Here is a 27,288-nt window from a genome sequence, read left to right on the forward strand (position 1 = left end):
GAAGATAGAGCACTCATTTAAAATTTCCAAAATTCAGTGAAAAGAATATCAAAATTTGGACTATTTTTTTAAAAACCAATCTGAAGTTTAAATTGTTTACTTTAAATATCATACTTATTATTTGTGTTCAGAAATATATTGATTTTTATATAAATGAGGCATAAAGGCAAATGGGAAGATATGGAAAGATAGTGAACACGGCGATAATTAACTCATAATAAAGATTGTTTGAATGTATTATTTTTTTTATAGGTTTTTGTTCTATTTGTTTGTATTTTGTTTTATAATAATTTCAAATACTTATTGAAAAAATAAATTATCTCACTGTTAAAATTAGATAATTAACTAATAAATATCAAATAATTAACATTTTTTTTAAAGAATTTATTTTATATTAGAGTATAATTTTCAGATAATTTTGTGAAGAAGGATCCTATTTTGCAACATATGCCAAATGTAGTTTTGGCCCTTCATTTAATGAATGAATATGTTAATCCAGATTCTTTTTGGAAACCATATTTATGTATCCTTTGTTTTAAAGTGTAGTAAGTTAAATTAGTATTTATTAAATAATTTAGTTTATATTCATGATTTATTGTTTATTTTTCTTTAATTAAAAAATAGCAATTTTACCCGCCGAATATAACACTGTTTTATATTTTACTCCCGAAGACTTGAAAGAATTAACAGGATCTCCCGTGAAAGGTGAATTTTATACATGTAAATTATGATACTTTTTAGTCAGAATTTACTCATCCATCACTTATTAGATATACACAATATTGTTTTTGTCACATCCAGATATTCAAATAACATGTTTTAGTTAAAAAAAATTAACGAAAAATAAAATTAAATAATTTATTTACACTTTCCAATGAATTTTATTTCTCAAGACCCTAATTTTGAAATTTTTAAAAACTTTTAATAGCTTTTATATACATGTATTTTTGACCCATAAAATGTTTTGTGCATTCGTGTACTTTTTTATATATATTTGATTATAAAAATCTGTTCATCTTTGATTATAATTATTTAAGAAAGATATAATTAATAGATTTGGTTTAAAATAATAAAAATTTTAGTTTAGCTGTACTATTACTGTAAAATAAAGTATATATAAAATAATGCATTTACAATAAAAAATAATTTTAATATTGTTTTTATTTAATACAACATTCATAATTATAATTTTTATTTTTATTTTTTAATAAAATTTAGAAGAGTGCATGAAAATGTATCGAAATATTGCTAGACAGTATTCTTATTTCTATCGACAATTTCAAGTAAGTTGTTATAATTATTTATTTACAGTATTATATAAATTTGTTGATATAAAAATATTATAAGAAAGTTACATTATAAGTTTTAGAAATTAACATTTTAATTCTTTGAATGTTTTCAGAATTATAACATTTCTTTATTTGATTTGTATATTCGAAAAAATATTACATTATTTGTAAAAATTGCAAATATTTTAAGACTTACCTTAAAAAATAAATACCCAACATTTTTTATATATATTTTTTGTTTCGTGAAGAATTTATCAGGTTTCTGCAGTGTATATGTGGATTTTTTTGATTATTTGGAAAGGTTTTCTCGATACTTAAAAGACACCAAACAATAATACGATCCCAAAAATTTCTGCTGGCATGCAAGAAAATTTTGCATAATTGATTTGGCAATTTTAGCATCTACATTTAAAAAGATTGCCCACCCATTACAAAACTTAGATTTTGGAATAGTTAAATAATAATATATTAAACTAAAAATTAAACTCACTATATAGGCTTAAAGGATCTTTCTTTCAATTTTATTTCTTACTAAATGTTTTTGGAGGGTATTACTTTTCATCTTTAGATCAAAATCTCCATGTTCTGAAATCATTAATGAAAATTGAAAGATGGACTCCTTAAAAATTATATAACATGACAATTAATTTTTAATTTATAAGGTAATCTTATCTACAAAGAAAACATTATATTTTTTTTCTTCTTGTTACATTAATTAATTCATGACATTTACATAATTACATTTGTGTAAATAGGTTTTATATTACAGTTGAATTCCCTAAATGTCACATGCCAGTTATTGTCACAGAAATTTCTATCACCAGCCAACTCCATAAGTAATGATAGACTTTTTTTGTAGTTAATGTTACTCCACCTATTAGTACAAGTTAATTAATGTTAAAGTATTTATGTACTGTACTGTACATAGTGGATATAAATATTCTGTTTAATGTCACAAAGTTTGCAGCTATAAACAGCTGTGCAAAGTGTTAGAATTGTCTAGTGACACTTTTTTAATTATTAATAATTTTATAATTTATAACTTTTAAATAGGCAATTTTTTAATGATTTTTAAGTGTAAAATCTAACAGTTTCTAGTCCAAAATATGATTTTTGAAAGTGCTACAGCAGTTTTTAGCTTCAAAGTTGACAATACTGATTACACTGTATCTTTGATAATTCTTATCAAGTAGAGTACAGTGTAAAGATTAATCATGCTATGTAATTCTCATTGTGATAAAAAATGGCAGCTAAACCTTTTTTACTTTTTAACATTATTTCATTTTAAGATTAGATTATATGTAATAAATTTTCTGCTTAATAACTGTTTGCTAATATGGCAAATGTAGGACATGTACAGTAAGCCTACATGCTCTGGTGCAATTAAAGCTTTTATATCAAATCTCAAGCTCTTCTATTGGACTTCTGGTAATGTCAACTCCACTTAATGTAACCATATTCTGATAGTTCCACAGATGTGATATTAAATGGGTTTGACTATATATTTGTATTAAAATTTGTTTTTGCAAGGAAGGAGAAAAATGTGTTTTAATTAAAGATAATAGTATTACAACCTTAAGAAATTAAATTTTTAAATTTATTATTTATTTAGCAAATTTTATATTTTTTTGTTATGATTTTTATGAGGTATTAAATGAATATAACTGAAAAAGAACACCATAATAAAAGAAAATTTATTTTTTCAAGCAATGTCCAGAATTAAGGAGTTCTCCTTTAAGGCATTATTTCACTTATGATTTTTACAGGTAAGTTTTTTCTTTCTTTGTAAATAAACTATTAATTAATTCTGTTTAATATTAAATGTGTATATTATATTTAAAATTACCAATAGTTTTAGTTTTTTAACGTATAGTTTCAAGTTTAAGAAAGTTGATTTTTTTATGGTTAACTGAAAAATTTTTTATACCTGGAACTATACAGATATACCTCGAGTTAAGTCATTCTTGATTATACGTCGTTTGTCAAAAAAAGTATATGGAAAAATAAAAATCAAGTTTAAGTCATTTTATTCGATTTCACATTCGTCCGCCACAAATATTGAAGTCGTAATATCACTAGAAAAGCGTTAAAAGCACATAAAATCATATTAAAATATGTACATTTACAGTAAATGTTAATACAATCATCATAAATCCTAGAGAACGAAACATGAAAACATCTGTGTTTCTGTGTTGTCGTCTTATTTAGTGGTCTTTAAGTGCTCATTATTGGTGTTTTCCACTGTAGTTTCAACTTACATCGTAACTACATAAGTAAATTTGACTTGCGTCATTTTTCGACTTACATCGCCTCTCCTGGAACCAATTACCGACGTAAGGCAAGGTATACCTGTATATGAATATTTTTGAGGATAAATTGACTTATATAATGACTACAGTATTGACAGTTTAAAATTTATTAGTTAAACAGCTTTTTTTTCTAATTAGAATCAGAGTTTTAGTTATTGTTTTAGTACAAAATTCAAGAGACTCATTAAAATTATGTCTTATTGTTTGATATCATACATTTCATGAATTTTTCTGTTTAAAAAGTTTTTACAAAGATAAGGAGCACCTACAATTTGTCTTTAATCAATGTTTACATTATCAATAAAATTGACATGCTATTGAATATAAACATAATACATTCATTTTATCACATTTTTTGGATAATTAGTTTTGCAATACTGAATTTTATTTGTAGTTATATTGTATTACAGGACGTTTACATAAACATCGATACCCCGAATGCCCATTTAGCATTATTGTTTCTTTAACAATGACATTTACTGTCTCTATAAAAACAAAATATCAGTTGCAATTTTATTGTACAGTACTATATTTCATAATAAATTGCTTATTAAAAATTCATGTAATTTATATTTTTTAATAAAAATTATAAATATAGTAGTTGAAAATTAAAAAAAATAAATATTGAACATATAATAGAACATCAAAACTTACAAATTATAGAGTAAAAATTCTATAAAAAGCAAAATAAAGCTACTACTATATAAAAATTTTAGAACTTTCCCTTTAGAAAGAAAAAAATCTTTTCCTTATACACTTAGTGGTGAGTTTGAAACTTCACACCTTTATGTGAATAGACTATATTGAATCAATTCACATAAAGGTGTGAAATTTCAAATTCACAGAAACTTGTAAATGAGGAGACAGTACTTAAAACCAATAAACAACTTTTAATATCAAAAGAAAACATAAATGATAATTGATCTGTCCACCTGCTTTGCTTATTTAATTTTGAGGAATTTATTGTTTTTAGATCTTGACAAGTTTATTGTCCACCTGTTTGCTTATTTAGATCTTGACAAATTGATTGTTTTCCCTGCATTGGTGGTTTCAAGGACAATGGTAAGAATAAAATACTGTATGGTAGGAATAAGGGTCGATTTACACACAACAGTGACGTGCCAGCACAGTGACCATTTGGTGCATAAACATCGATAAATATCGCACATAGGCAATCAGAGTTTCATCTACAACACGTGATCTGTATTCTGTCAATCATACAAGTGTCATACATGAAATTCTGATTGGCTATGTGTGATATTTATCGATGCTTACTGCACGTCACTGTTGTGTGTAAATCGACCCTAAAATACCACAAAAAGAAATTCGATGGCAATTAAATTTTATTTTGCAATGAAATGCGATATTTTGCAACAATATTTATTGGCTCTAGTGCTTTTAAAATTTGGGGAACCAAAACAAAGCATGATATAATGAGGGGCTACTATATTTTGTTTTATTTAACTTATTTTGTCAACATAGTCTTCACCCACATGTTTAAAATAATTACTGATATTTTTAAAAAAGTGTTTTATTAAAACAAAAATTGTTGAAGAAAACACCTGAAAATGAATTTGCATTCTTTGTTTATAATTAATGTAATTGGACAGCAAAAATTGCTGAATTTTAAATCTTTTACTATTATGTATATTTAACGTTTTTGAATTATTAAATATATTTAATTAATTGTAGAATTGTTGAATTACAATTGTTTAATTTTTTATTACAATGTTGGTTAGCTAAATTTTATTTAAAAAGTTAGGCAAGTTGTTATCATAGCCATGTTGTTAGCAATTAATTATTAAATGATTTGATAATATATATATTATATATATAATATATATATGTATTAATCATAATAAAACAATTTTTATTTAATCATAATTACAATATTCTATAATTTGGTATAAAATATAAATATTTTGTTGAATTATCAAAGTTATTGAGTAAAGTTTAGATCCAAAGCACATATTATTAGAAACAATATAATGTTATCTCTAAATAATTTTAATGATTTAGAATAAATTTAATTTAATTAATGATTTAAAAATCTGAAAGAAAACGACTAAATGTGGCATTTGAACAATAACTTTGTTTAATGTTTGAGTATATCGTCAGTTTTATATTATAAGATTCTGAGAATAAACTTCTTTTTTGACATACACAACCATACACTTTTCACTTTTCACTTTCACTTTGTAAAACTCTTTATTTAAAAAGCCCCAGTACCGCTAGGCATCACTGGGGTGGAAAACAGAAAGTATTACACTAGTTACATTGATGTCTTATCAACGATGATAAAGAAGTAATTATGTACAGATATACATCAGTGGGGAAGCCACAGTTGAGTGCACTGCATAAACAACTTATACATTGATGTCTTACCGATGAGCAAAGTATTATATTGTATAGTTTATACAGCAAATAACATTTACAGCAACAATCACAGCCCCAACATGTCCTACAGTGCTGTCATATCACAGAATATAACCAGAATATAGATGTACAAATATACAGCACAATGAAACTACATTAACATTGACAACATAATCAAAGCTGATGGTGATGCCTTAACAGGGATGATTACTCACAGCACAGTAACACACAGGGGGAATGACAACAATTCAATGCATACAATTATTAATCTAGATTAAGAATATCTTCAAGACACAACACCACTGTCACTTGGCAGTGGAAGCTGTCTTCGCAGCACCCTACTTAATTAACTGTAGTCCTTCTGAAGTAAGAGGTGACAAGGTCCCTGAAAGCCTGAAAAAGGTTGTTGTCTTGTAACAACACATGTAGGTCCTGAGGCCAGTTCCCACTGGACGGCAGCAGGGAGAGAATGGCGCTTCGTTTGTCGTCCAACATCGGGCACTGCAGCAGATAGTGCCTGGCACCATCTGGAATATTGCATAGTTCACAATTCTGTTCAGTTGTTTTGTTGAACCTGAAGAGATAACTATTAAATTTACCGTGCCCGGTATAAAACTGTGTTGTTCTATGTTCAATATAATGATGATTACTAGCTGAGACTGTGGGGAAAAAATCCCTTGTAATGCTGTTGGTCCGCAGGTTCCATGTACCCTGCCATAACTCAGTCGCATTCTCCTTTAGGCTGGAAATTATGTAGTTTTGGGGAGTTGCTGTATAGGTAGGTGTGCCGCTGGAGACAGATGCGGCGCGGGCAAGCTCGTCCGCTCTCTCATTTCCAAGGACACCAGCGTGCCCTCTGACCCACACCACCGAAAACCTATTGATGTTTTTGGTCATTTCCCGGAGAATTTCGTTGACTACGGGATGGCCCCAGTTAAAGTTGTGGATAGCCTGAAGTGATGAACTGGAATCTGTGAACAGATTGATGTTGGTATTACTTAGCTCCTCGTTACTCCATTTGACTGCTTTCAGGATTGCCCAAAGTTCCGCCTGAAACGCAGAGCAAGTATTGCCCAGTCTATCAGAGAAATTATACACTTCCAGGTTGCCATGATACACTACAAATGCACATCCAACCCCATCATTGTTCTTCGATCCATCAGTAAAGACACTGAAGGACTGATCTGGCCAGGGTTGACCTCCAATGTATGGCCATTCATAGGGAGGAACAGAAGGGGTACAACTATTTGTACTCTCGATATTGTCAAATATTACACCGTTTAAAAGGATGTTTTGGCCCTTCCTCATTCTCCATCTTTGTACCGCAATTTCCAAATGTAATGTCACTGGGAGTTTGCTAGCAATAACTTGCAGGGCAGCAGTTGGAGCCGTCGAATAGGCTCTGCAAATACGCAGCAGGGCCCTCCTCTGGGCACTCTGTAATTTTCTGTCAATATGGACTTTCCCTAACCCATCTGCCCAAGCAGGTGCAGCATAGCCAATAATGGGCAGGAACACTGAGTCATAAATAATACTCATTATTTCAGGACACAATCCCCACTTTGACTTTGCTACCTTTGACAGTGCATTGAATATCTTGTTTGTCCTATTACATATATATTTGATATGGGGGATCCAGCAAAGCTTGTGGCTAATGACAATGCCCAAGTACTTTAGTGATTTTACAACTTTTACACTACTATGCCCCATATGTATAGTAGGTACTCTTCGATATAAATGTGGGGCTCTTGGCTTTGTAAAAATAATTCCCTTTGTCTTGTTTGGGTTAAATTCTAGTTTGTTCGTTTCGCCCCAGTCCTTTATTTTTGCCAGTATGGAATTAGCCTTTACTTCCATTTCTGCCCGAGAGAAAGCAGCCACCAGTACCATTACGTCATCTGCGTATGCCACTGTCCAGTCATTTCCAAATTTTTCATTTAAGAATCCGTTGAATAGCAGGTTCCACAAAAATGGGCCTAATACTGAGCCCTGTGGGCAGCCTCGAGAAATGTGTCTTGTGTATGTCCTTGAGCCAACGCAGAGAGTAGATGTGCGGTCCTGCAGGTAACTCCGTAATATATTATATATATAAGCTGGGCACTTACTTTGTTGAAGTCTGAGGAGTACCATAGGCCACCAGGCAGAGTTAAAAGCTCCCGCAATATCCAAACTTAGTCCTAACACATAGGGGTGGGTAGTTAGCAGTTCTTTAGCTTTAGTAGTTACTGATAGAATAGCGTCTGTAGTATCATAACCATTGCGGAATTCGTATTGTTGCTCATGAAGATATTTATTTTTATCAATAAACCAAACCATCCTGTTCAAAATCAACCTCTCCAAGACTTTTCCCATAATGGGCAATAGAGAAATGTTCCTGTAATCATGTGGTGAAGCAACAGGCGTGTCTCTGACTTTAGGAATGAGTACAAGTCTTGCCCTCTTCCAGGCCGTTGGAAAGATATTGTACTGAAGGCAATAATTATAGATAACCAGAAAAATTTTTGGTCGGTGTTCCCATATTTGCTTTACAATATCTGCCGGAATTCCATCGAGGCCTGGGGCCTTATGTGGTGCTAGTCTTTTAATTGCCTCGTTAACTTCCAGTGCCGTAAAGGGTGGTGGACAAGGGCCCTGAAGAAAGGCTGCAGTTTGATTCCTTATGATTTGCTGTGTTGTGCTGTCCTCTGAAACAATGTCCTCAGGGCACAGGGTATGTAGTAAAAGATCAATGGTATCTTCCATGTTTGCCTCTTTGCCATCTATTCCACAAAGTCCTGTGAGACAAGTAGCAGTCTTCAGTTTGAAAGCACAACTCTTGTAAATGAATCCCCATGGATCTGTAGACGCCGACGAGCAAAATTCTCTCCATGATAGGATTTTAGCTTTCTTGATAGCCTGTTTGTAGATGGCTTGGTATTCCAAATAGTGTGATTTTAAGCTGTTTCTTTCCTCACTCCTACAGTTTTGGTAATTTTTTCTATGTTGTCTGTTAATTTTCCTCATTTCAGCCAGTTCTTCGTTCCACCAGGGGACACCATTTTTAGAAGGTCTCCTAAGTGTGAAGCACTCATCACAGGCTTCAGCGATTAAATTAATTTGAGTGTCAATATATTTCACTGCCGAGTCCCTGTCCATTATCTCGGGCAAAAGGTCAATACCGTCATCCAAATATCTAAAGAAATGGTCCCAGGTGAAATTGTAAACCTTGTTGCTATTAAAAGGTATGTTCCCAGTTGTACTGTAGATTTGGAATGTAATGGCATTATGATCAGAGAGAGTATCTGCTATGACTTGCCAATCATGGATTCTGTTCAGAATATCGGGCGAAGAACAGGTACATCAACCATGACTACACAAACATATATAGTTCATATATAATATGTATAACTGTATCAAATATAAACTAATGATATATATGTAAAGATTATTTTACTCGCTGGATTAAATATTATCTACCTGAAAGTTTTTCTCTGGTTTGAAAGTGTCTAAATAGCATAACTCACAATATCTTTTCTCATTTTAATGAGAGTTGCAATTTGAATAATGCATAAAGTAATTCTTTTTTCCAAATTTCTAAAATTAATTAATCAAGATAAACTAATTCTAATAAAATTGTTTGTTTAGTAGTAGGAAATTCTTTAAATCTGTAATGAATGTATTAGTTCAATGTCTCTGAATTTAGTGGCATACGTAATATAATAGAAATATATTTATACAGTAACTAGTTCAATACAGTAAGAAGTTTATTAAATTGGTAATCTAGCATTTCCAGTAGCCACTATCTGGGATTATCCAATAATAATTCAGTGGGGGTATAATATAGTATACCACATATCCATAAATTAGAATTTGTTTGGACATGTGGTATACTAAAGACTCTGGATGGAAACAGTACATTCTTGAAAATAAATATATATATATGAATCATTTTGAATGTTGATTTTGTGCAATAAAATATATATCAATAATTTTGTAGGTTTTTCAATTTTAACACAGTATAACCATGCACTGTATCATCATCATACCGATTAAAGAGCCTGCATACATAAGATTTCTTTGTACTACACCAACAAATTGAAAGCATACAGCAGTAGCATACTCTGGTTCAAAAAGTACAGCAATTTCTGCAACATTCAGATCAAATATATCTTATCAGACTTGAAAATACAAAATCACTTGCTGATCCAGCATCATTAATAATCTGATGCCATTCTACTGATGATTCAAAGTTCTATTGCGGTTGATACATTCTGAGTGATTACATTACATTTTTATACTTTCAATAATTTTATTTGGTTTGTCACAGTCTAGTAGTATTATTTTTGAATTTGTATATAGAACTATTATTTCTTTCGCTTTAATTTGTCAAAAGTTTATAGTTTACTAAACATTAATAAATTTAGATAATCGTTTTTGCACAAGTAGTTAAGGCTAAGAATCCAGTTTATATTCTCATTGTTAGGTAACTTATGCAATTGTGTCTTTTGAATATGTTAAAAATAATAAATTCAAGGAATTTCTCAATTAAATTTATTGCAGTAATAAGAAACTGGAATGTTTAATGTTTAGTTAAAAACTATCAATAATAATGATATCCGTATATTGATAAACTTAAATATAAAATTGAAAATTAAATTAAAAATGATTATTAATATGATTCAGGATATATTAATAATCATTAAAATTGATTATTAATACATCCTGAATAACTCTTATATGAGTTATTCAGGAAACTAATGTGGATTTGAGGTTTTAATATGTTTATTGATTTTTTTTTAATTGGTAGCAAAACGAAATGAGATTTTAATTACAAAGAAAAAATATGTAATTATATAATTCAAAACTTATTCTTAAAAAAATCAACAATTGATATAATTTATTTTAAACTGTAAATGCAAACTTTCAAATTAGGAATTTTAGCACTTGGAAATATGAACAAAAGCAGAATGTTAATGACTTGAGAAATAAAATAATTATGATGATAATAAGCTGAATGTTTATATTTTATTTATAACAAGTAGTGTTTTTTTGTCTAACCGTATTCCCCGTTGTGACAAAACAAATGTAGGATTTCAAGGTTACGAAACCTACCTTGGAAAAGCACTCATTTGGAACTTTCTCCATTATACTTGATCTCGCTGATAAAAATCAATGCCATCTACTTTTTCAATGTACTATTATAGTTACACAGGATGTTATGAGTCATGATAGTGGATGTAATTATTAATTTTTTATTCTAAAACTAGTCATTTAATTAATAAATTTTTAAAATGTTACTTTTATATATTTAAAATATGTATTTAAGTCATTTCCTTTCGGATAAAGTGTAGATATTAAAAACAGTCGTACTTTAATAATGCGATTCGTAAAACGAAAATACTTAACTGAAATTATTTACACTAAGTATTTCCATTAAATTTATTGTTAAAAATTAAGAATGTTATTTTTGAAAAAGCCCAAACTTCCTAAACTTAAAAATATTTTCAAAATGACCTTGGACTTTGAAGACATTTCTTTTTAATTATGAAGTCCACAGCCACTTTGAAAGGTGTTAAAGTTTTGAGACTTGAGGATATTTATAGTCTCATGTTGTTTAAAAAAATATCATTAACATTAATGGAAAATAATAATAATAATAATAATAATCTTTTCTAATCATTCTATATCTGTCATATGAATGATATAAAAAGTATCAATTGTTTTGAAGTTTAAATTTTTTAGTTTGTAATATTTGATACGTTGTTATTTATTAAACTTACAGCAGTTTTGATTTTTTTTCTTTTTTTCTCGATGTGTTTATACTTTGAAATTTGCTTCTAACTCTTTCGTTATCCATTCTTTGATAAAACAGATCTTAAGAAGCAAAAGCTGTAATTATATCTGCAAGCATTGTAAAGAATTTTCCACTTTGTAACACACAGTTATACTTTTCCAAGTATATTTTATGCTTTGTAAATCATGAATTTTTAAGTCATTTAAACATTAAAATTTGCATTCCTTTATTTCCCTGTAAGTGAGAGTTAATAAGTGGAAAAATTTAGATTACATTCAATATTAGCTGTAAGAAAATTTATCAGAATATATTATATAGAATGTGCTCAGCAAAATATTAAATAATAATCAAACACCTTTATCGTTGCCTAGAAAGTTTAATTTAAATCGTTTGTTTTAAATAAAACTGTCTCGGCCACGATAAAGGTGTTTGATTATTATTATTTATCGGAATATATTTTCTCAACTTAATATTGTAATTCAAATTTTATTTTTATATTTGACTTTTTAAACCTATACGAACCTCCTGGAAAGGGGGCTAAGAGCCATCCCAAAAATGAAAAGGTCAAAAACACCTGAATTTAAACAGAACCAGAGTTGTTCATATTGGTGATGGGATGATGATGATGAACATTTAGTATTAATTATATAGAAATATAAGTAGTAAATTAAAAAATAACAATAAATTATTATTATTATTTTATAATGTAACATTGTCATAAACAGTTCAATTTGAACAGATATATATTTGAGAAAATATAAAACAAAATGAATATACTACATTATATAACATTAAAAATGTTAATTTTTTTTATCAATAAATTTACAATACTGGGATAAATTAATTTAAACACAAACAAAAACACCTACACCAGCATACCTCAAATTAATATTGTAAACATTTTTTAGAAGAAAGTTTATTAAATACGTTTACAAGCTTTATCTATATGAAAAAATGACTGTAAAAAAATTAATATTGCTGCCGATTGGCTAACGAAGGCTAATGAAGCAAAAGCATCTATCTGCGGCTCTGAAAGAGCCACGTTTAAATCATCGTATGAATTTCAAGAATTATTTTTGGACGGTTAGCTCTTTATACGTCAGATTGCATTTTAGTTGATCCTGTTGCAAGTTAGACCTGCCCGTAACGGATAAAGGTGATATTGACTGTATAGCTTACAGTGTTCTGTTATTTTATGTCAACAAATCTGCTAATAATCAAGATATATATTATCTAGATATTATAATACTGTACTACTGAAAAATAGCAAGTAAAAAATATATTACTGCTATAATTATTATTTTTTTTATTGTTTGTTGTTGGTTTTTGAAAAATTTAATACATTTTTTTATGAATTTAAATAATAATAATTGATTATTATTACTTTCAAACGTGTTAAAAATGTAAATTTACTCTTCGAAATATATTAATTAAATTCTTATAAGTATGTCCAGTTTTAAGTTATAAATTAATAGATTCAAATTAATATTCTGTTATGATGTAGATAAAATCATTTAATTAGTGTTAAAAACAGTCTTTCTTTGAAATGTTGAAGATGATATATTAAATATCTGAATATTTTTCTTTAATTGTGGTACTTAAAGTAAAATTATATCAGCGATTACATTATTTTTGCTACGCAACATTTTTTCGGAGAAAGTTACATAATTAAATTATAAAATTATATTTTTACGATTATTTTAAATATATGTATTTGTTAAGAATTCCATTAATAAGTCTGTAAACTATAAAATAATAGAAATCTTATCTAATTTTAACTTTTACAAACAAGAAAAGTTTAAAGAACTTTGTTCAGATTTAAAGTTTTTAAGAATCTGTAGATAAAAATGATAAATATAGATGGTTTCCTTAGCCTATCATGCTAGAATAAATCTTGGAATTTTTTTTAATTTGTACTTTTTATATTTCGTATAAATAATTGTGCTCATAATGGTTAAATACATTTTTTTTGGTATAATGTGTTTCTATCTTAGTATAACATGAAAACTTCGGAACAAATTATTAAGATTATAATTTCTAAAATATAAACATTTGTAATATAAAAATAAATTGATCTCTTTTATGAGCTTTTAATAAATCCAATGAAAGAAAAAATATGGACTCTTTACTTGAAAATATATTGAGTTGGAAAATTAAAATTTATCATTTTATACAAAATCTAATGATAAGCTAACATTGGATATTGCTTCAGAATTTTGAGTATAGTTAATAAAAATTTCTTTCCGTAATAAATTGATTTTTATAATGAAAGAGGATGTCATTTATTTTTTTAGGCCATTTGCAGTACAGTTTTTTATCTTTCTGGAATGCTTCTGGTTTGCTTTGTTATACAAATACTATATAGCAAGAAAAACTGAGGAGAATCTTTTGTCAATAGTATTCTATTTTCAATCATATATGGTATATATCAGGGGTGGCCAACTTTTGTGCACATAAGATCTACTTTTTATCGTAAAAATGTGTCGCGATCGACTTGTTGTCATAGGCATAGTCTAAGTGGGGAGGGGAAGTGTGAAATACATACTATGTTTATACACTGTTTCAGTACGAGGTGCACTCACTGCTTATGAGTCGAGTCATAACTGCATGAATACAGTTGCATTCGGTTACAAATATAATACATTAAGTCAAGACATCGCTACCGATCGACCAAAATTGGCTTGGCGATCGACCAAAATTGGCTTGGCGATTGACCGGTCGATCGCAATCGACTTGTTGGCCACCCCTGGTATATATGGTTTATATGTTGAGTAAAAACTGACCTCTAAAAGTAAAAGTAACTCATTTAAAGAATTTTTTGTGAAATATTTTTATAAAATAATCTCTTTTTTCAAAAACATGCAACTTATGCTACTTGTTTAATTGAAATTAAATATTATAAGTTACTTGAAAACATTTTCAGTCTACAGTTTGGCCAGCATCAGCTAACAATATACATAACAAAAAGAATTGGTTCTTTGCATTGTGTATATCATTAACTGGTTCTGGTGTAACTGTAGGTCAAAAATACTTCTTAAATAAATTTTAATTTTTGGTATCCTTAAATTTAAATTCGGTGCTAATTTTTATTCAGTACAATACATAATAAATGATTGATTAATTCCATACTTTTAAGAGAGATTATATTTTTATATACGTATAATGAACAATTTTTTTTTATTCCTTTTAACAACAAAGATTACCGTATTTTCTGGCATATAAGACGACCGGGCGTATAAGACGACCCCCGACTTTTACAGTTAAAATCTAGAGTTTGGTCTTCAACACAAACCTAGTAACCGGTGCCAGTCTAATTAATTTTCTACAGCAAACGTTTTCGGACTTCACTCTGGGTCCATTCTCAAGCCTAAATTCTCTTCCCATCGGTGTTCGACAAATCGAATACTCTCAATCGCGTGCCATTCGAAAATTCAAAATTGTTCCATTAGCTTCTGTAGAACCTTTACCCGAAAAAACGCTTCCCAAGTTCACTCTATAAATCTTAAAAAACTTATAAAACTTACAGCTCAAACCCTTCAATAAAAAGACCAGCGGCATCTTTCCTTTCCTTTACTCCATCTACGCTTTTTGCAGTAGGGCCTGCCATGCTAGCGATAACTTCACCTCGTCCTTTGCATTTATCGGCTAGGATTTGTCGAACACCGATTGGAAGAGAATTTACGCTTGAGAATGGACCCAGAGTGGAGTCCGAAAACATTCGCCGTAGAAAATTAATTAGACTGGCACCGGTTATTAGGTTTGTGTCGAAGATTTTTTTACAAGTCGGTGTTTTTAGGAGTTTATTATAGAGTTTGGGATATACTCGCCCTATAAGACGACCCCCGACTTTTGAGAAGATTTTCCTGGGTTAAAAAGTTGTCTTATACGCTGGAAAATACGGTACTTCTATTATAATTATATAAAAATATTATGTTGCCAGTTTTTGAAAAATAATACAAACCAATGAATTTTTACATAAAATGTAAAATATGTTTATTAAAACTGCAATTATTCATTTATTACAAAGAGTTTTTGTTTAAAGATTAAAATTACTTTATACAATATTAAAAATTATAAATATTATTTACAAAAATTTTAAAGACGTTTGTTTGTTTATTTTTTTATTATAAATAATTGAAAAAATTGTCTTGTTTACAATTTTAATCTGTCGTTTATATTATAAATAATAATTTGAAGTATATACTTTCTTCCCTTGTTTCCTAATATTATTTATTTATTTTTTTTACATTTTTCATAAATTTATTGTCTAATTATTAAAATAAATTGTGTAATAAGAATTAACATTGAACGTAAATTAATATTTCTTTAAGATCGAATTTTTAAATTAAAAAAAGCAGTTCATTTATTATTGAGAAAATACATTTTTATATAAATTGTTTATTATTATTAATTATAAATCCGTTTTCCAAAACTTTGAGAATAAAAAAAAACAATAATAATTTGAAGATAAAAAATTTAATATTTTCCAGAGCTACAAACTAAAATATAAGAGTAAAATATTCCGAATTTTAGCATTTAAAAATTTATTTAATTATTAAATATCACGTAAAATCACGAAAGAGTATATTTTTGTTTGAGATCTACCAGTAATTGTTTAGTAAATTAAATGTTATAACTCTGGATATTTATTCGTAAATTTGAGTTTATAAACTTAAAATATCAGGGGTAAATGAAATGTTGTAAATGTAAGATTTATAATTTTGAAATAAAGCGTTGATCACAATCGTAAATTTTTGTAAATTGAGTGAACGTGACAAATGATGTATTATATGCAGGGACACATTAATGCATGGGCATATCTGACGATGGCCCTTTCCTTCTTAGTGGACCTCATCTCACTGTAGTTGTTAATATTTTTGTTCTCTATCTGTATAATGATATATAATGGCACTGAAGAAATTGGGTTGGAGGACTCAAAAATGCTTAAAATGGCTGCGATTGTATGAAGATTTACACTATATAACTTTGTATCATTTTAGTTTCTTAAATTTTACGTAATTTACCATAGTTTTAATTATATTTTCTATGTGATAAATTTTTAAAATATTAATGAAAAGTGAATATTATTTTATTGTATTTTCATTCATACAGAAAATTAGAAAATGCTTATTATACATTCATATAAATTTATGTAATAATTTTAATGATTACATAAAACTTTAAATTTACTTTATTGTTACTTTATGCTTATATGAGAATAACCATAAAATAATAATAATTTTTATAATAAATGAACTGCATTTCTTTATTAATTTTAAAATTGTTCATAGAAAATTTTTACATATTTATTCAAATATTAAATTATTATAAAATTCTCAAATTTTACCTTTAGGAATATTATTTTATATACAAGATGCTTCAAATAAAGTGACACAGTTATGTTATTCTTGTATTGAATGCTATGATATTTAAGTAAAACTTGTTAATGCTTTGTTTGAATGAACTGGTAGAATATCAGAATAAATTTCTTAATCTGTTTCAATTCTTATGAATTGAATTCCTTAAAAATCATTAACTCAATTTTACTCCTCTTTTTCTCAATGAATAAGCTCTATAAATATTAAATATATTGAAGTCAACTTATACAAAACATCTTGTATAGTATGTAATTAATAATAAAATTATACTATTTTTCATTCAAAAACTGTTTTTCACGTATGACAAAATTGTTGTTGAGCATTATCCTTACTCTAATATGGATATACTGATTTTTGTGTATCATAACAATTGCTGGCTGATACTAATTCCTGAATATGTCTATTCTTTGTTAATGCATTGATCGTCCTCTCACAGGTTCGTTATTAATTATGTTTCTTAACGTTGCATGACGTGGTACCCTTTTCGTCCTTTGTTTCCACAAACAAGTAGCTAACATTATAGTGAAAAATATTACTGCAATTCCTAAAATTGTAATTCCAATAGTAAAATTACGATTTGAATTATTCGATAGATTTTTTCCACGTGTTGTAACAATTTCTTTATTATTATTTGGAGCAGATGTTGTCACGAGATCTACATTTAAATTATCTTCACTTGTTATTGGTAATGGCTTTGATGGTTCACATTTTCTTGTTGGGATTAATTTTGATTGTTTTTGCATTCTTGGAGGTTTAGTAGTCGTAGACTCGACATCTCTGAAAGGAAAAAGATTAGTAGGAAATACGTGAATTCTTCCATTAGACGAAGAGTCCTCAATAAGAGATTTTCCAGCATCCGCTGCAAGCTTTTGCCTTGGGTTTGATTCTCCTTCTACAATATCTGGAGGCCACTGATGGTACGAAGGAAGAGAATATGAAGGATGTGTTCGACTCTCAAATTTTGGAACTCTGGTAGGCTTCTCTGGAATTGTTGCTCCTTGTCTACTAGAACCAGTGTATGTACCTTCAATTAAATCTAAAAATGGATTAAGTCCTGTTCTTGGATTTGTAAAATCACTGATGTGTGCTCTTTGATTATATATAGTATCATCCTTTTCAATCGCTTCAGCCAAACTTTTATTCCTCTTTATTTCACTAGCAAATGATTCTTTATTTGTATCTAAAGAATATGATGATTCTGATTTTGCACTTTCCACATTTTTTGCAGACAGTTCGTGTGGAAAAAGTTCACATAATTTTATACTTGCAATTATCAAACTCAATGTCAATAAACAAGAAGCCACTACAGTCATTTTTGGTATAATCTAAATATAAAAATATATTAATTTAATAAACATTTTATAATGTTTACAAATATGAATTATTCATTAGTTGTATATTTAATCATAATTTTAATAGATATTTCTTTCATTAAAATTAAAAATTGGTCTACAGTATTTGCATTTAAAGTATAAAAAATAAGTATATCAAAGATACAAAATTGTCCTCGTTTTCCGTTGTTTACAAATCACTAGCAGCAGTCCAAAACAATTTTCACTTAGGGCTGATCTTTTATTTGGGGCTGAATCTCTACAAAAATTTGTGTTAGACTTGATGAAATGATAGAAAATGAAGACAATTTTGTATTTTAAATATATATATATATTTTTTAAAATATATTTTTCATTTTTATATTAAACAAACAACTGGATTGCTTTATTGTGCTATTAAGGCTAAATAAAACTGATATTTGAAGTAATTATTGGGTTGGTTGTATTTATTATAAATTTTTTTTATTAGCTAAGTAATGTCAAGCATGTAGACTAAGAAGTGAATGTGTTTTGATTGCCAAGTAAGATAAATTTGGAAATACTATTAGCTATATACCACATAATATTGTGATGATGTTATGATTTATATTCGGATTAATTACTGTTCTGTAGCTCATGCAACTCATAATTTCGTCGCATTATTTAAGAGTTTCTTATCACGTTTAACTTTCAAGTAATGCATTATTACGTGAAACATCTGTTTGCATTCAAATTATAATTTTAAACAGCAATTCAAGATCAAAATTTTCCACATTAACATACTTTGGATCTCTTGTTCAATAGCTTAATGTTTTTGAAAGCAAACCAAGGAGTATTGACACAAAATATTTTAAGGATCAAATCTTATTTTAGATTAAATAAATATTGTTTACTCATCAGATATACAAAATAAAATAATACTATTTGTCACAGAAATCTAAGCTAGTTGTATCTCTTTAGCTCAGTATGTTTGAATGCAAGCAAGAAATGTTTACACTACTTTTTCTTTACAAACAAAAGATTTTTTGGTAGCGTAATAGAAACGACAGATGTGATTTCAAACAGGAGTGAGTCAACTTCATGTTTTCCACTCTCACATACTTCAAGTTCCTTGTCGCCTTGGGATTGTTCCAGATAGCTTTTTTATATTTTTTATGACTCTACTATGACATAAATTTCAATATTTAAATAGACAAACATATAAATTTAATTTAAATTGAAGTTTTAATATAGCTTTGTCATAAAAAAAAGTATAACTATTCAACTTTAAATAACAAGAATTACTAAAAAAATAACAAATATTAAATGAGTAATATGAATTATATATTTTTAACAAATAATTTGTATAAAAATTAGTTCAATTTTTCTATTAATAAATTCGTTTACACAAAGAACATCTTTGTTGTACACTATAAAATCGAAGCCATTTCTATAAAAAGATATCTCAATTAATCATTACAGGATATAATTTATAATACAAAAGTTACTTTTATTTAGAGAATATTTATTTACTTTTAGTTTCTAATTAACTTTTTTTATATGTATTAATTATAAACATTAACTTCCTCTACAAATAGAGAGTTTATGCATAAATTGCATATCTTAACTCCACTCTTTATCATTTATTCATCTAACTGTCTGCTAGCCAGATGTTTTAACCCACAGAATATAGTCTATAAGTTTATTTGACATCTGGAAAAAATAATATCATTGCTCTTGATCTAAAAACAAATATTTTTGTTTTTAAAACCTTTAATTTATTTGAATTTTATGTGTTTATTCGATTGCAACGTTCTGATTCCCAAAATATTATTACATTTATAAGCTTGATCTTCAATTTTTTTCTCTCTAACTTCTTTTATGTCTTTACTCTGACTGTAGTTGGTTGATTTTTTTTATGAAAATCAATCTATCAATTGGTTTAAATAATAATTTATAAATAAATATTTAATCTGCAGTTTCAAAATGTAATAATTTAATATTATAAGTAATTTAACTGTAATGTATTGTGTAGGACCTTCGTATTGACACTTACAATATTCAATGTATCAAACATTGATAACTACATAATATAAACCGGCGGTTGCCAACCAGTGTACAAATTTCTGTACGGACCACCAAAATTTTTGGTGGTCCGTAGAATATAATTAGGATTTAATTTATAATACAAATTGGAAGAAGACGAATTAATAAGACAAAAATTCGAAGTATTGATTGAAGTTTTATCTTATTAAATAATAAGTTTTTTCCTTTAGTTCATTAATAATATATCTTTTCCTTAAGTTTATTAAATAATAAACTTGAGGAAAAGATATTATGAAGATAAACCTCTGTATACCATATTTATGAAGATGTTTGGTCAAATTTTCGATAAAGGTTGAAAAATTTATATAATTTTGTTTCTTAAGAATGCTTATAATTTATTTAAAATCATAATATTTTTTTATGTTAGCTGTTGATTTACTCCACTCTAAAATTACTTTGAAAATTTATATAGATTTTATTGATTTAATGTTTAATTTTAAATCTAAATTTTACATTTGTTTTGAAAGTTCACGCTAAATTATTGCACCGAGCAGGGTTTAAAAAAAGTTTCGGAATTATCATTTGGGCATCTCTACAGGAAACGAATTTTCAAGGACCGACTAACAATAATAAATGGTTTCTGTAGGCAATATTAAAGGCGTTGTCCAGGAAAACTTTTAAGTATTTATTTAAGGAAAAAATAATTATTCTGTCCTGAAATTAAAGTTTGAGTAATTAAAAATATAATAATTATTTTATCAATTTTATATACTACAGTTTTAAATAATTGGAGAATTTTAAAAATATTTGAATATTTTAAATTCTGATATTTTTTTTTTTACATTTTTTCCTCCCCTTCGAATTTCTGCACAATTTTTTCAAATAAAATTGTTAAAAATAATATAGCAAATGAAATATTTCAAATATATTTTTCCTTGGATTGTATTTAATACAAGGAAGATTGGATTTAAAGAATTTATAAAATTTTAAAATTTTCATAAAAACTTCTCTGGTATTTTTATCAGAAAGTCAAAATATAAAATACTAAGCAGTGAAGAAATATATATAGCATATATTATTATTATTATTACAGTAAAACCTGTGTAAACAGGACTGGCGTGGTACAAAACATTTTTATTCGGTTTGGCAGTTTCCTATATATGTGTATATAAGTCTTTATTATATCAATTACTTTAATTAACAAACTACAATGAGTTAAATTGGTAAGACATTGTTTTAATACTTCAGATATGGAATAAATAGAAATTTTAAGAGATTTTTTTTGTTTTACTTTATTTGGAAAGATGAGAAACTTCTTTAATTATGAAATTCAAACAAGTCCTTCATACTTTAGATCTATATTTAAATATTGCTATTCTCAATGATCTATATAACACATTTTACTTCGGAATAGTTTAGAATCTAATTTTAGTTTCATGATCGATCGATCGTCACTCCTAGAAAGAAAGGGGGAAAAAAAAGAAACTAAACCCAATCAGCTAGAATGAATGATGCTAACAGCTGATTTCCAACTGCAAGTTCTATGTCTTTTAGCCTATTTAAGCTTATGTATACGTGCTTTTTCAATATTTATAGTTTGGGCTGTCGATTTGGATGCTTATCTTCTCTGTAACAAAATACTGTACAAGCTTTCATTCTTGTAAGTTGGTTGATAAACAAAATAGAGCATTGCCTAGATCGTAATTAAATTCTAAAATGATTGCTTTGAACTACCAAATAAACGATATTAAGAATACTTTTTACATCCGTGTAGATAATTAAATTTAAGAGAGAATTTATTGCATCCTGCAGGATAAAAGAATTGCATCCATTTAATAATTAACGCAGGAAATGTTTAGGTATATACGTTGGAGGTTCGTAAAATCAGCGAATGATAAAAACAATCTAATTGCTATTTACGTTTTTCTATTAAATTTGCACCTTTTCCTTAAATTTTCTCTGTTAAAAAGGATAAATTTCGAGAAAATGATGAATATTTAACATTCAAAAACATTACATAGGAAATGCGACAATATTTGACATGAAATATTGTTTGTAAAACTAAACGAAGTATTACATGTATAGGAGTTAACCACAGGGACAATTAATAAGACAAGAGCAACTCTTTCCTCCTCCTCCCTGTTTTGACCTCGCTAGCAAAGAGGTCATGACCTTGTCCTCGCCAAGGATATCCAATGTCCATCCGTTGAGTACAGCGACCCTGATTTATGGGTGGAAGACAGTTGGCTCTTAAACATACTTTAACTTGGACGAATCTATTTCGTTGTCCTTTATCCATTCTTAGAATTGTCACATGTGTTTCTCTCTAGTTATTTTCCTATGCTTTGCTAATGAGAGGCGTCTTTCGTGTAAGACGATCGACAGTCTTGTCGACGTTTAATTAGACTAATGGAAACCTACAGTAGACGTACAGAAAATCACCTGAATACCGAATTTTTCAAGAGTAAAATCCATTAAAAACAATTGGACTTCCTAATTTAGTGTAAGCTATATTAACACGCAATTATGTTAATTATTTCTTTTACTTTTCCCGTTATGGATTCTTTGGAATGATTCGTATTTTTCTTTATTAATTGTGCAATAAACTTTTGCAGTATTGCAGATTTTACAGAGTAAAACTACATATTAAAGTCTGTATGTCCTATAAATCTATACATAAATGCTCTTTTTTTTTGTGCCATTCGTTACCAATTTCAGAGTTATTGATAGTGGACAGATTCAATTGGTTGCAGTCTGATTGTTTCGATGGAATTTTATTGTTAAATTGGTTTTAGTAGCGTCGGAAACAAACTCTACTCTCTTCACAGTTTGGCTGTGACAGATGGTGACGTGATTTAAGTGAAAGAGGATACATACAATGAGGGAACAGTCAGAGATGTACTTCATTCCAATTACACTTTGTCAAAACCGGATGTGTCTGGTCCAGATTGCCAAAATGTTTCCGGCATGGAAAGAAAATTGCTTGTGAACTATGCCGAAAAGTCAATTCCGAAATTGCTTTTAGTAATAATCAATAACGGAAGAATTGTTTAAAAAAAAAAAAAATGTTTTTAGCGCAAAATATTGCATTCGGTGTTTATAAATTGTGTACAATAAAGATTATCTACTGTTACTTTTAATAATTAAGAAATATTTTTCGGAATATAATTTGATAGAAAGGTTCCAGATAATCACAAAGATCTGATGTAGAAGTGTTTACGATTAGGTCCGTATTACGAACATTTTTCCTCGTGTAAAAATTTATGTGGAAAATTAATTCGGGAAATGTTTATACATTGTCCACGTAAATAAAATTTCAAAATTTCCGAAGAATAAAACTTAAAACTTGACAATAACGTAATGTACCGTACACGTTATCAGTGGACTTACACGACTATACAGCGTAATGCCTATTTTCTATCTTATCTATTTAGTTCTACATGAAAAAATACTATCATTGACTTAAACACTCGGCGTTCTATTCAAGAAGATTTACGGTCGTATTTTTTTTTAATATATATTTATATATATATATATAGTAAAAGCCCCCGGTCGAATGCTAAGTATTATAAGCGGAATGCAGTAGAAAGTGAGCACGCAGTAAATCAAAGTTGTAAAGTTTTAAAAACTTGCTATTTGATATTCTTCTAACGGATATTTAACTAGTTTGAGTCCGCTATTTTTTCTCCAGATATGGTCATCTCGTGATACACCCAAGCATTATCCAGCTGTCCATTATCTTACGCAGTCATTATTCTATTCTTTGAGAGGGGACATAGTTAATTTTTTAGAATAGAAAAGCTTATAAAGATATATATATATATTAGCCTATTTTGTTCCAACACTTTTTATTTGTCGATAGTCTTCTAAAGCCTGTGAAAAGAATGACATTTGACCTCCACTTGAAAGTTTTCTTTCTCGTCAAACGGGGTCGAAAAAGTCGCACGCACTATACACATTCACTCCTCTCTACATAAATTTTGAACAGAACTAATTATTTTCTTGGATGCAATCAATTTTAATATATTTAATTTATGTAATTTATGCATCGTTATGCGAACTTAAAGACTAACCGAGTACAATTGTCTTTCTATTTTTTTTAAAATAAAACACGTAAATAAAAGCGAGACAAGGAAAAAAATACAAGCATTGTAACAACTTAATAAGTATGACCTTTGGATTAACAGGGAATTTTTTACACCATAATAAATAATCTGTCCATATTTATTAATATTCAATGCGATACACGATATACCATTACATCGTTTTTTTTTTATCAACACCAATATTTTGGTCATAAAAACGCTTTTATGGTAAGTTATCTTAGTAACAATCTTCAATGTCAATCCCGATATCCGATATCACATTTATAGTAAGCAGTTGCATTATGTTAATTAGTAACTTTTTAGAGGATAATAAATGATATGTTACCGACTACAAGATACTTAAAAATAATGAGTTTAAAGATTTTTAATGGCTGTATAAAAATGGATATTAAGACCATTAACGAATTCTTACTGCAACCTGTTAACGTTTAAGGTTAATAAAATAAGTTATAATTTAGGTTTATGTTATGTTATTCGGTAGTAAACACAATGATATTTACATAAGACATAGAAAAAAAAAAGTGTATTTGTTTATCATGAAAAAAAAAATCAAAACACCAAGAAAATAATTATGAAATATATTAATCAAATTCCACTCGTATGAAATAATTACTATTATTTGGCTTTTAAGTATAACGGCAATAATAATTATTGTAATTTATCAATGCCTGTTACACAAAGATCTAAGATAAGTAAATCTTTAGATATATCTGGAATAAATAACCTGGAGGAAGTTAAGTTCTTGGCCTAGTTTGTATAGCCTAACTATATGTAATAATAATTAGTTTGTAAATGGGAATGATTATCACCTTTATTATATTGTTTGATAATTATTTTAATTATTGTTATGAATGGGAAAAAATGTATTTTCTGTTGTTAGGTAATGAATTAAACAGCTTTTTTGGAACAAGATGATACTCTGGATTTCCTAAACAATTTCATTTTAATGTTTCTTGTTCCCAAAACATATTTAATCTAGGTTTTCTCTTGTTATAAAAATTGTTTTTTAATTCTAGGTTTCTTGTTCTAGGGTGGAAAAAAATATATATATATATTAAAATATCTAAATAATGATTATTACATAATTTGAAATTACATTGCTTAGTTTCAATTTTTTTTTTCTAATTTTATATTAGGAAGCATGTGAAAACATAATTTCCATCTCTGCAAATTTTCAAATTAAAATCATTTTGTTAAATATTATAAATAAACAAATAAATTAATAAATTTTTAAACTTTAAAACTTTTAAAGATTTAAAAAAAAAATTCTAGATGTATTTCTTGCAAGATATATTTAAAACTATCCAAAATTGATGTGGGAACTTGAGTCAACTCACTCTGTTTACAAACAAACAAAAATGGTCTCGATAGAGTAAACAGTATAAATTGCAGTGTTTGGAAGCAAGTATAGAAGAAAAGAAATAAAATAAAACGAACTTCTCATTTGTTTATTTCGATTATCATCATTCAGAATCGAAACCGGTTCGCATATGGACCCACTAATTTGGCAGGAAACGCGTCATTCGACTCTCTCGCGTAAACGTGACCTTTAACATCTACCAGTTGTCTGTCGTCGTCCCATCATTTCACATACTGAGATCGCTCTTTGCTTCACTCTGCATCCCACCGGATGCCCCATCCGCACGTGCCGCGACAGTTAATGGGTAGTTTTTTCTTTCTTTCTTTCTTTTTTTTTTTTTAAATCTCCTAACTCGGATTGCTTTCGTCGATGCGAATCTCCTGTTGTTCCGGAAAGTGTACGACAGGAAGATTCTACCAAGTCTTCCCATTATTTTAATGGGAAAACTTCACATAAATTTTTTTTTTTTTTTAAGTCAAAGAACTGTCTTACCTTCTAAATCAGTAGCGCATCAGTTGAACTTCGATCCTCTCCGTCTGTCGTCGTTATGGCAACTGCCGCTACCGTCCTCTGCTCCACACGTGACTTCAGTTTAGAACTGCAGGGCGCATGACTGTTCCCGCTATAGGATGGTTGCCAGCTGCTTAAAGCTTGTAAGAAAATGTCAAATGGGAGGAGAGATAGCTGCACTTTTTCTTCTTTCTTTCTTTCTTTTTTGTGTAGTTAAAAAGGACGGTTGTTGCTCTTTGTTTCGAGGTTTAAAAACTCTTTTTTTTTTTTCCTCTTTGTATCTTCACCCCCTTCTTCAACAGAGACAGAAACGAAAGAAAAGAATTCGTTCCTTAATGGATTCGAGTACTTTCCATGTTAACAAGTGATCAAAGAAGGAAGGAAAGAAGGAAGGACGAAGTTCTCAAGGCCTTGCTAACCTACGTTTTCTATCACAATAATTAGAAAAAAAATAGTGTTTATCTCTGTAATAATTTAAAGTACTTTTTAACTCTTAACAATAAACAGAAAGTATGTATCTATTCGAACTTTATCGTGATTCTGTAACATTTATAATACTCTTGTTACGCTGTTATTAGTTCCCACGCCGTATCTTATATCGAGAGTTTGAATAATGCTACTAAATAAACAAATCACATACTGTCCTTTGGAAAAAAATGACTCACTAATGTAGGTCATACGTGACAGTCATCAGTGTGAAAACAATGAAATTTGAATACAAGTTACGACATCGTTGTATACATAATCGTTTTATTCTGGGGGAAGTCCCACTAATACTTTCGTATCCGGCACTTCTATGTATCTAAATTAACTATTGTTACGGGATTTATTGTACGTTACTACGTAAAAGTA

General features: G+C 28.4%; 2 protein-coding genes across 3 annotated transcripts in view; one reads left to right on the top strand and one right to left on the bottom strand.

The window, feature by feature from the left end:
- Setd3 (SET domain containing 3) overlaps positions 1–27,288 on the top strand; it is an 81,200-nt gene that overhangs the window by 12,364 nt on the left and 41,548 nt on the right. For both annotated transcript variants that reach the window (XM_067288565.1, XM_067288566.1), the window contains exons 6-9: positions 413–523; positions 625–705; positions 1,219–1,283; positions 2,997–3,055. In XM_067288565.1, the coding sequence (XP_067144666.1) occupies positions 413–523; positions 625–705; positions 1,219–1,283; positions 2,997–3,055 (316 nt within the window). The remainder of the gene's footprint in view (positions 1–412; positions 524–624; positions 706–1,218; positions 1,284–2,996; positions 3,056–27,288) is intronic.
- LOC136990008 (uncharacterized) lies at positions 16,247–26,563 on the bottom strand. Its single transcript, XM_067288327.1, has 2 exons — positions 26,419–26,563; positions 16,247–18,450 (listed from the first exon to the last, which is right to left on the bottom strand). Exon 2 carries the CDS (start codon positions 18,436–18,438, stop codon positions 17,536–17,538), a length of 903 nt encoding a protein of 300 aa, XP_067144428.1. The 5' UTR covers positions 18,439–18,450; positions 26,419–26,563; the 3' UTR covers positions 16,247–17,535.

The sequence above is a fragment of the Centruroides vittatus genome, unplaced genomic scaffold, assembly GCF_030686945.1.
Source record: "Centruroides vittatus isolate TY-2023 unplaced genomic scaffold, ASM3068694v2 scaffold_861, whole genome shotgun sequence".
Lineage (NCBI taxonomy): Eukaryota > Metazoa > Arthropoda > Arachnida > Scorpiones > Buthidae > Centruroides > Centruroides vittatus.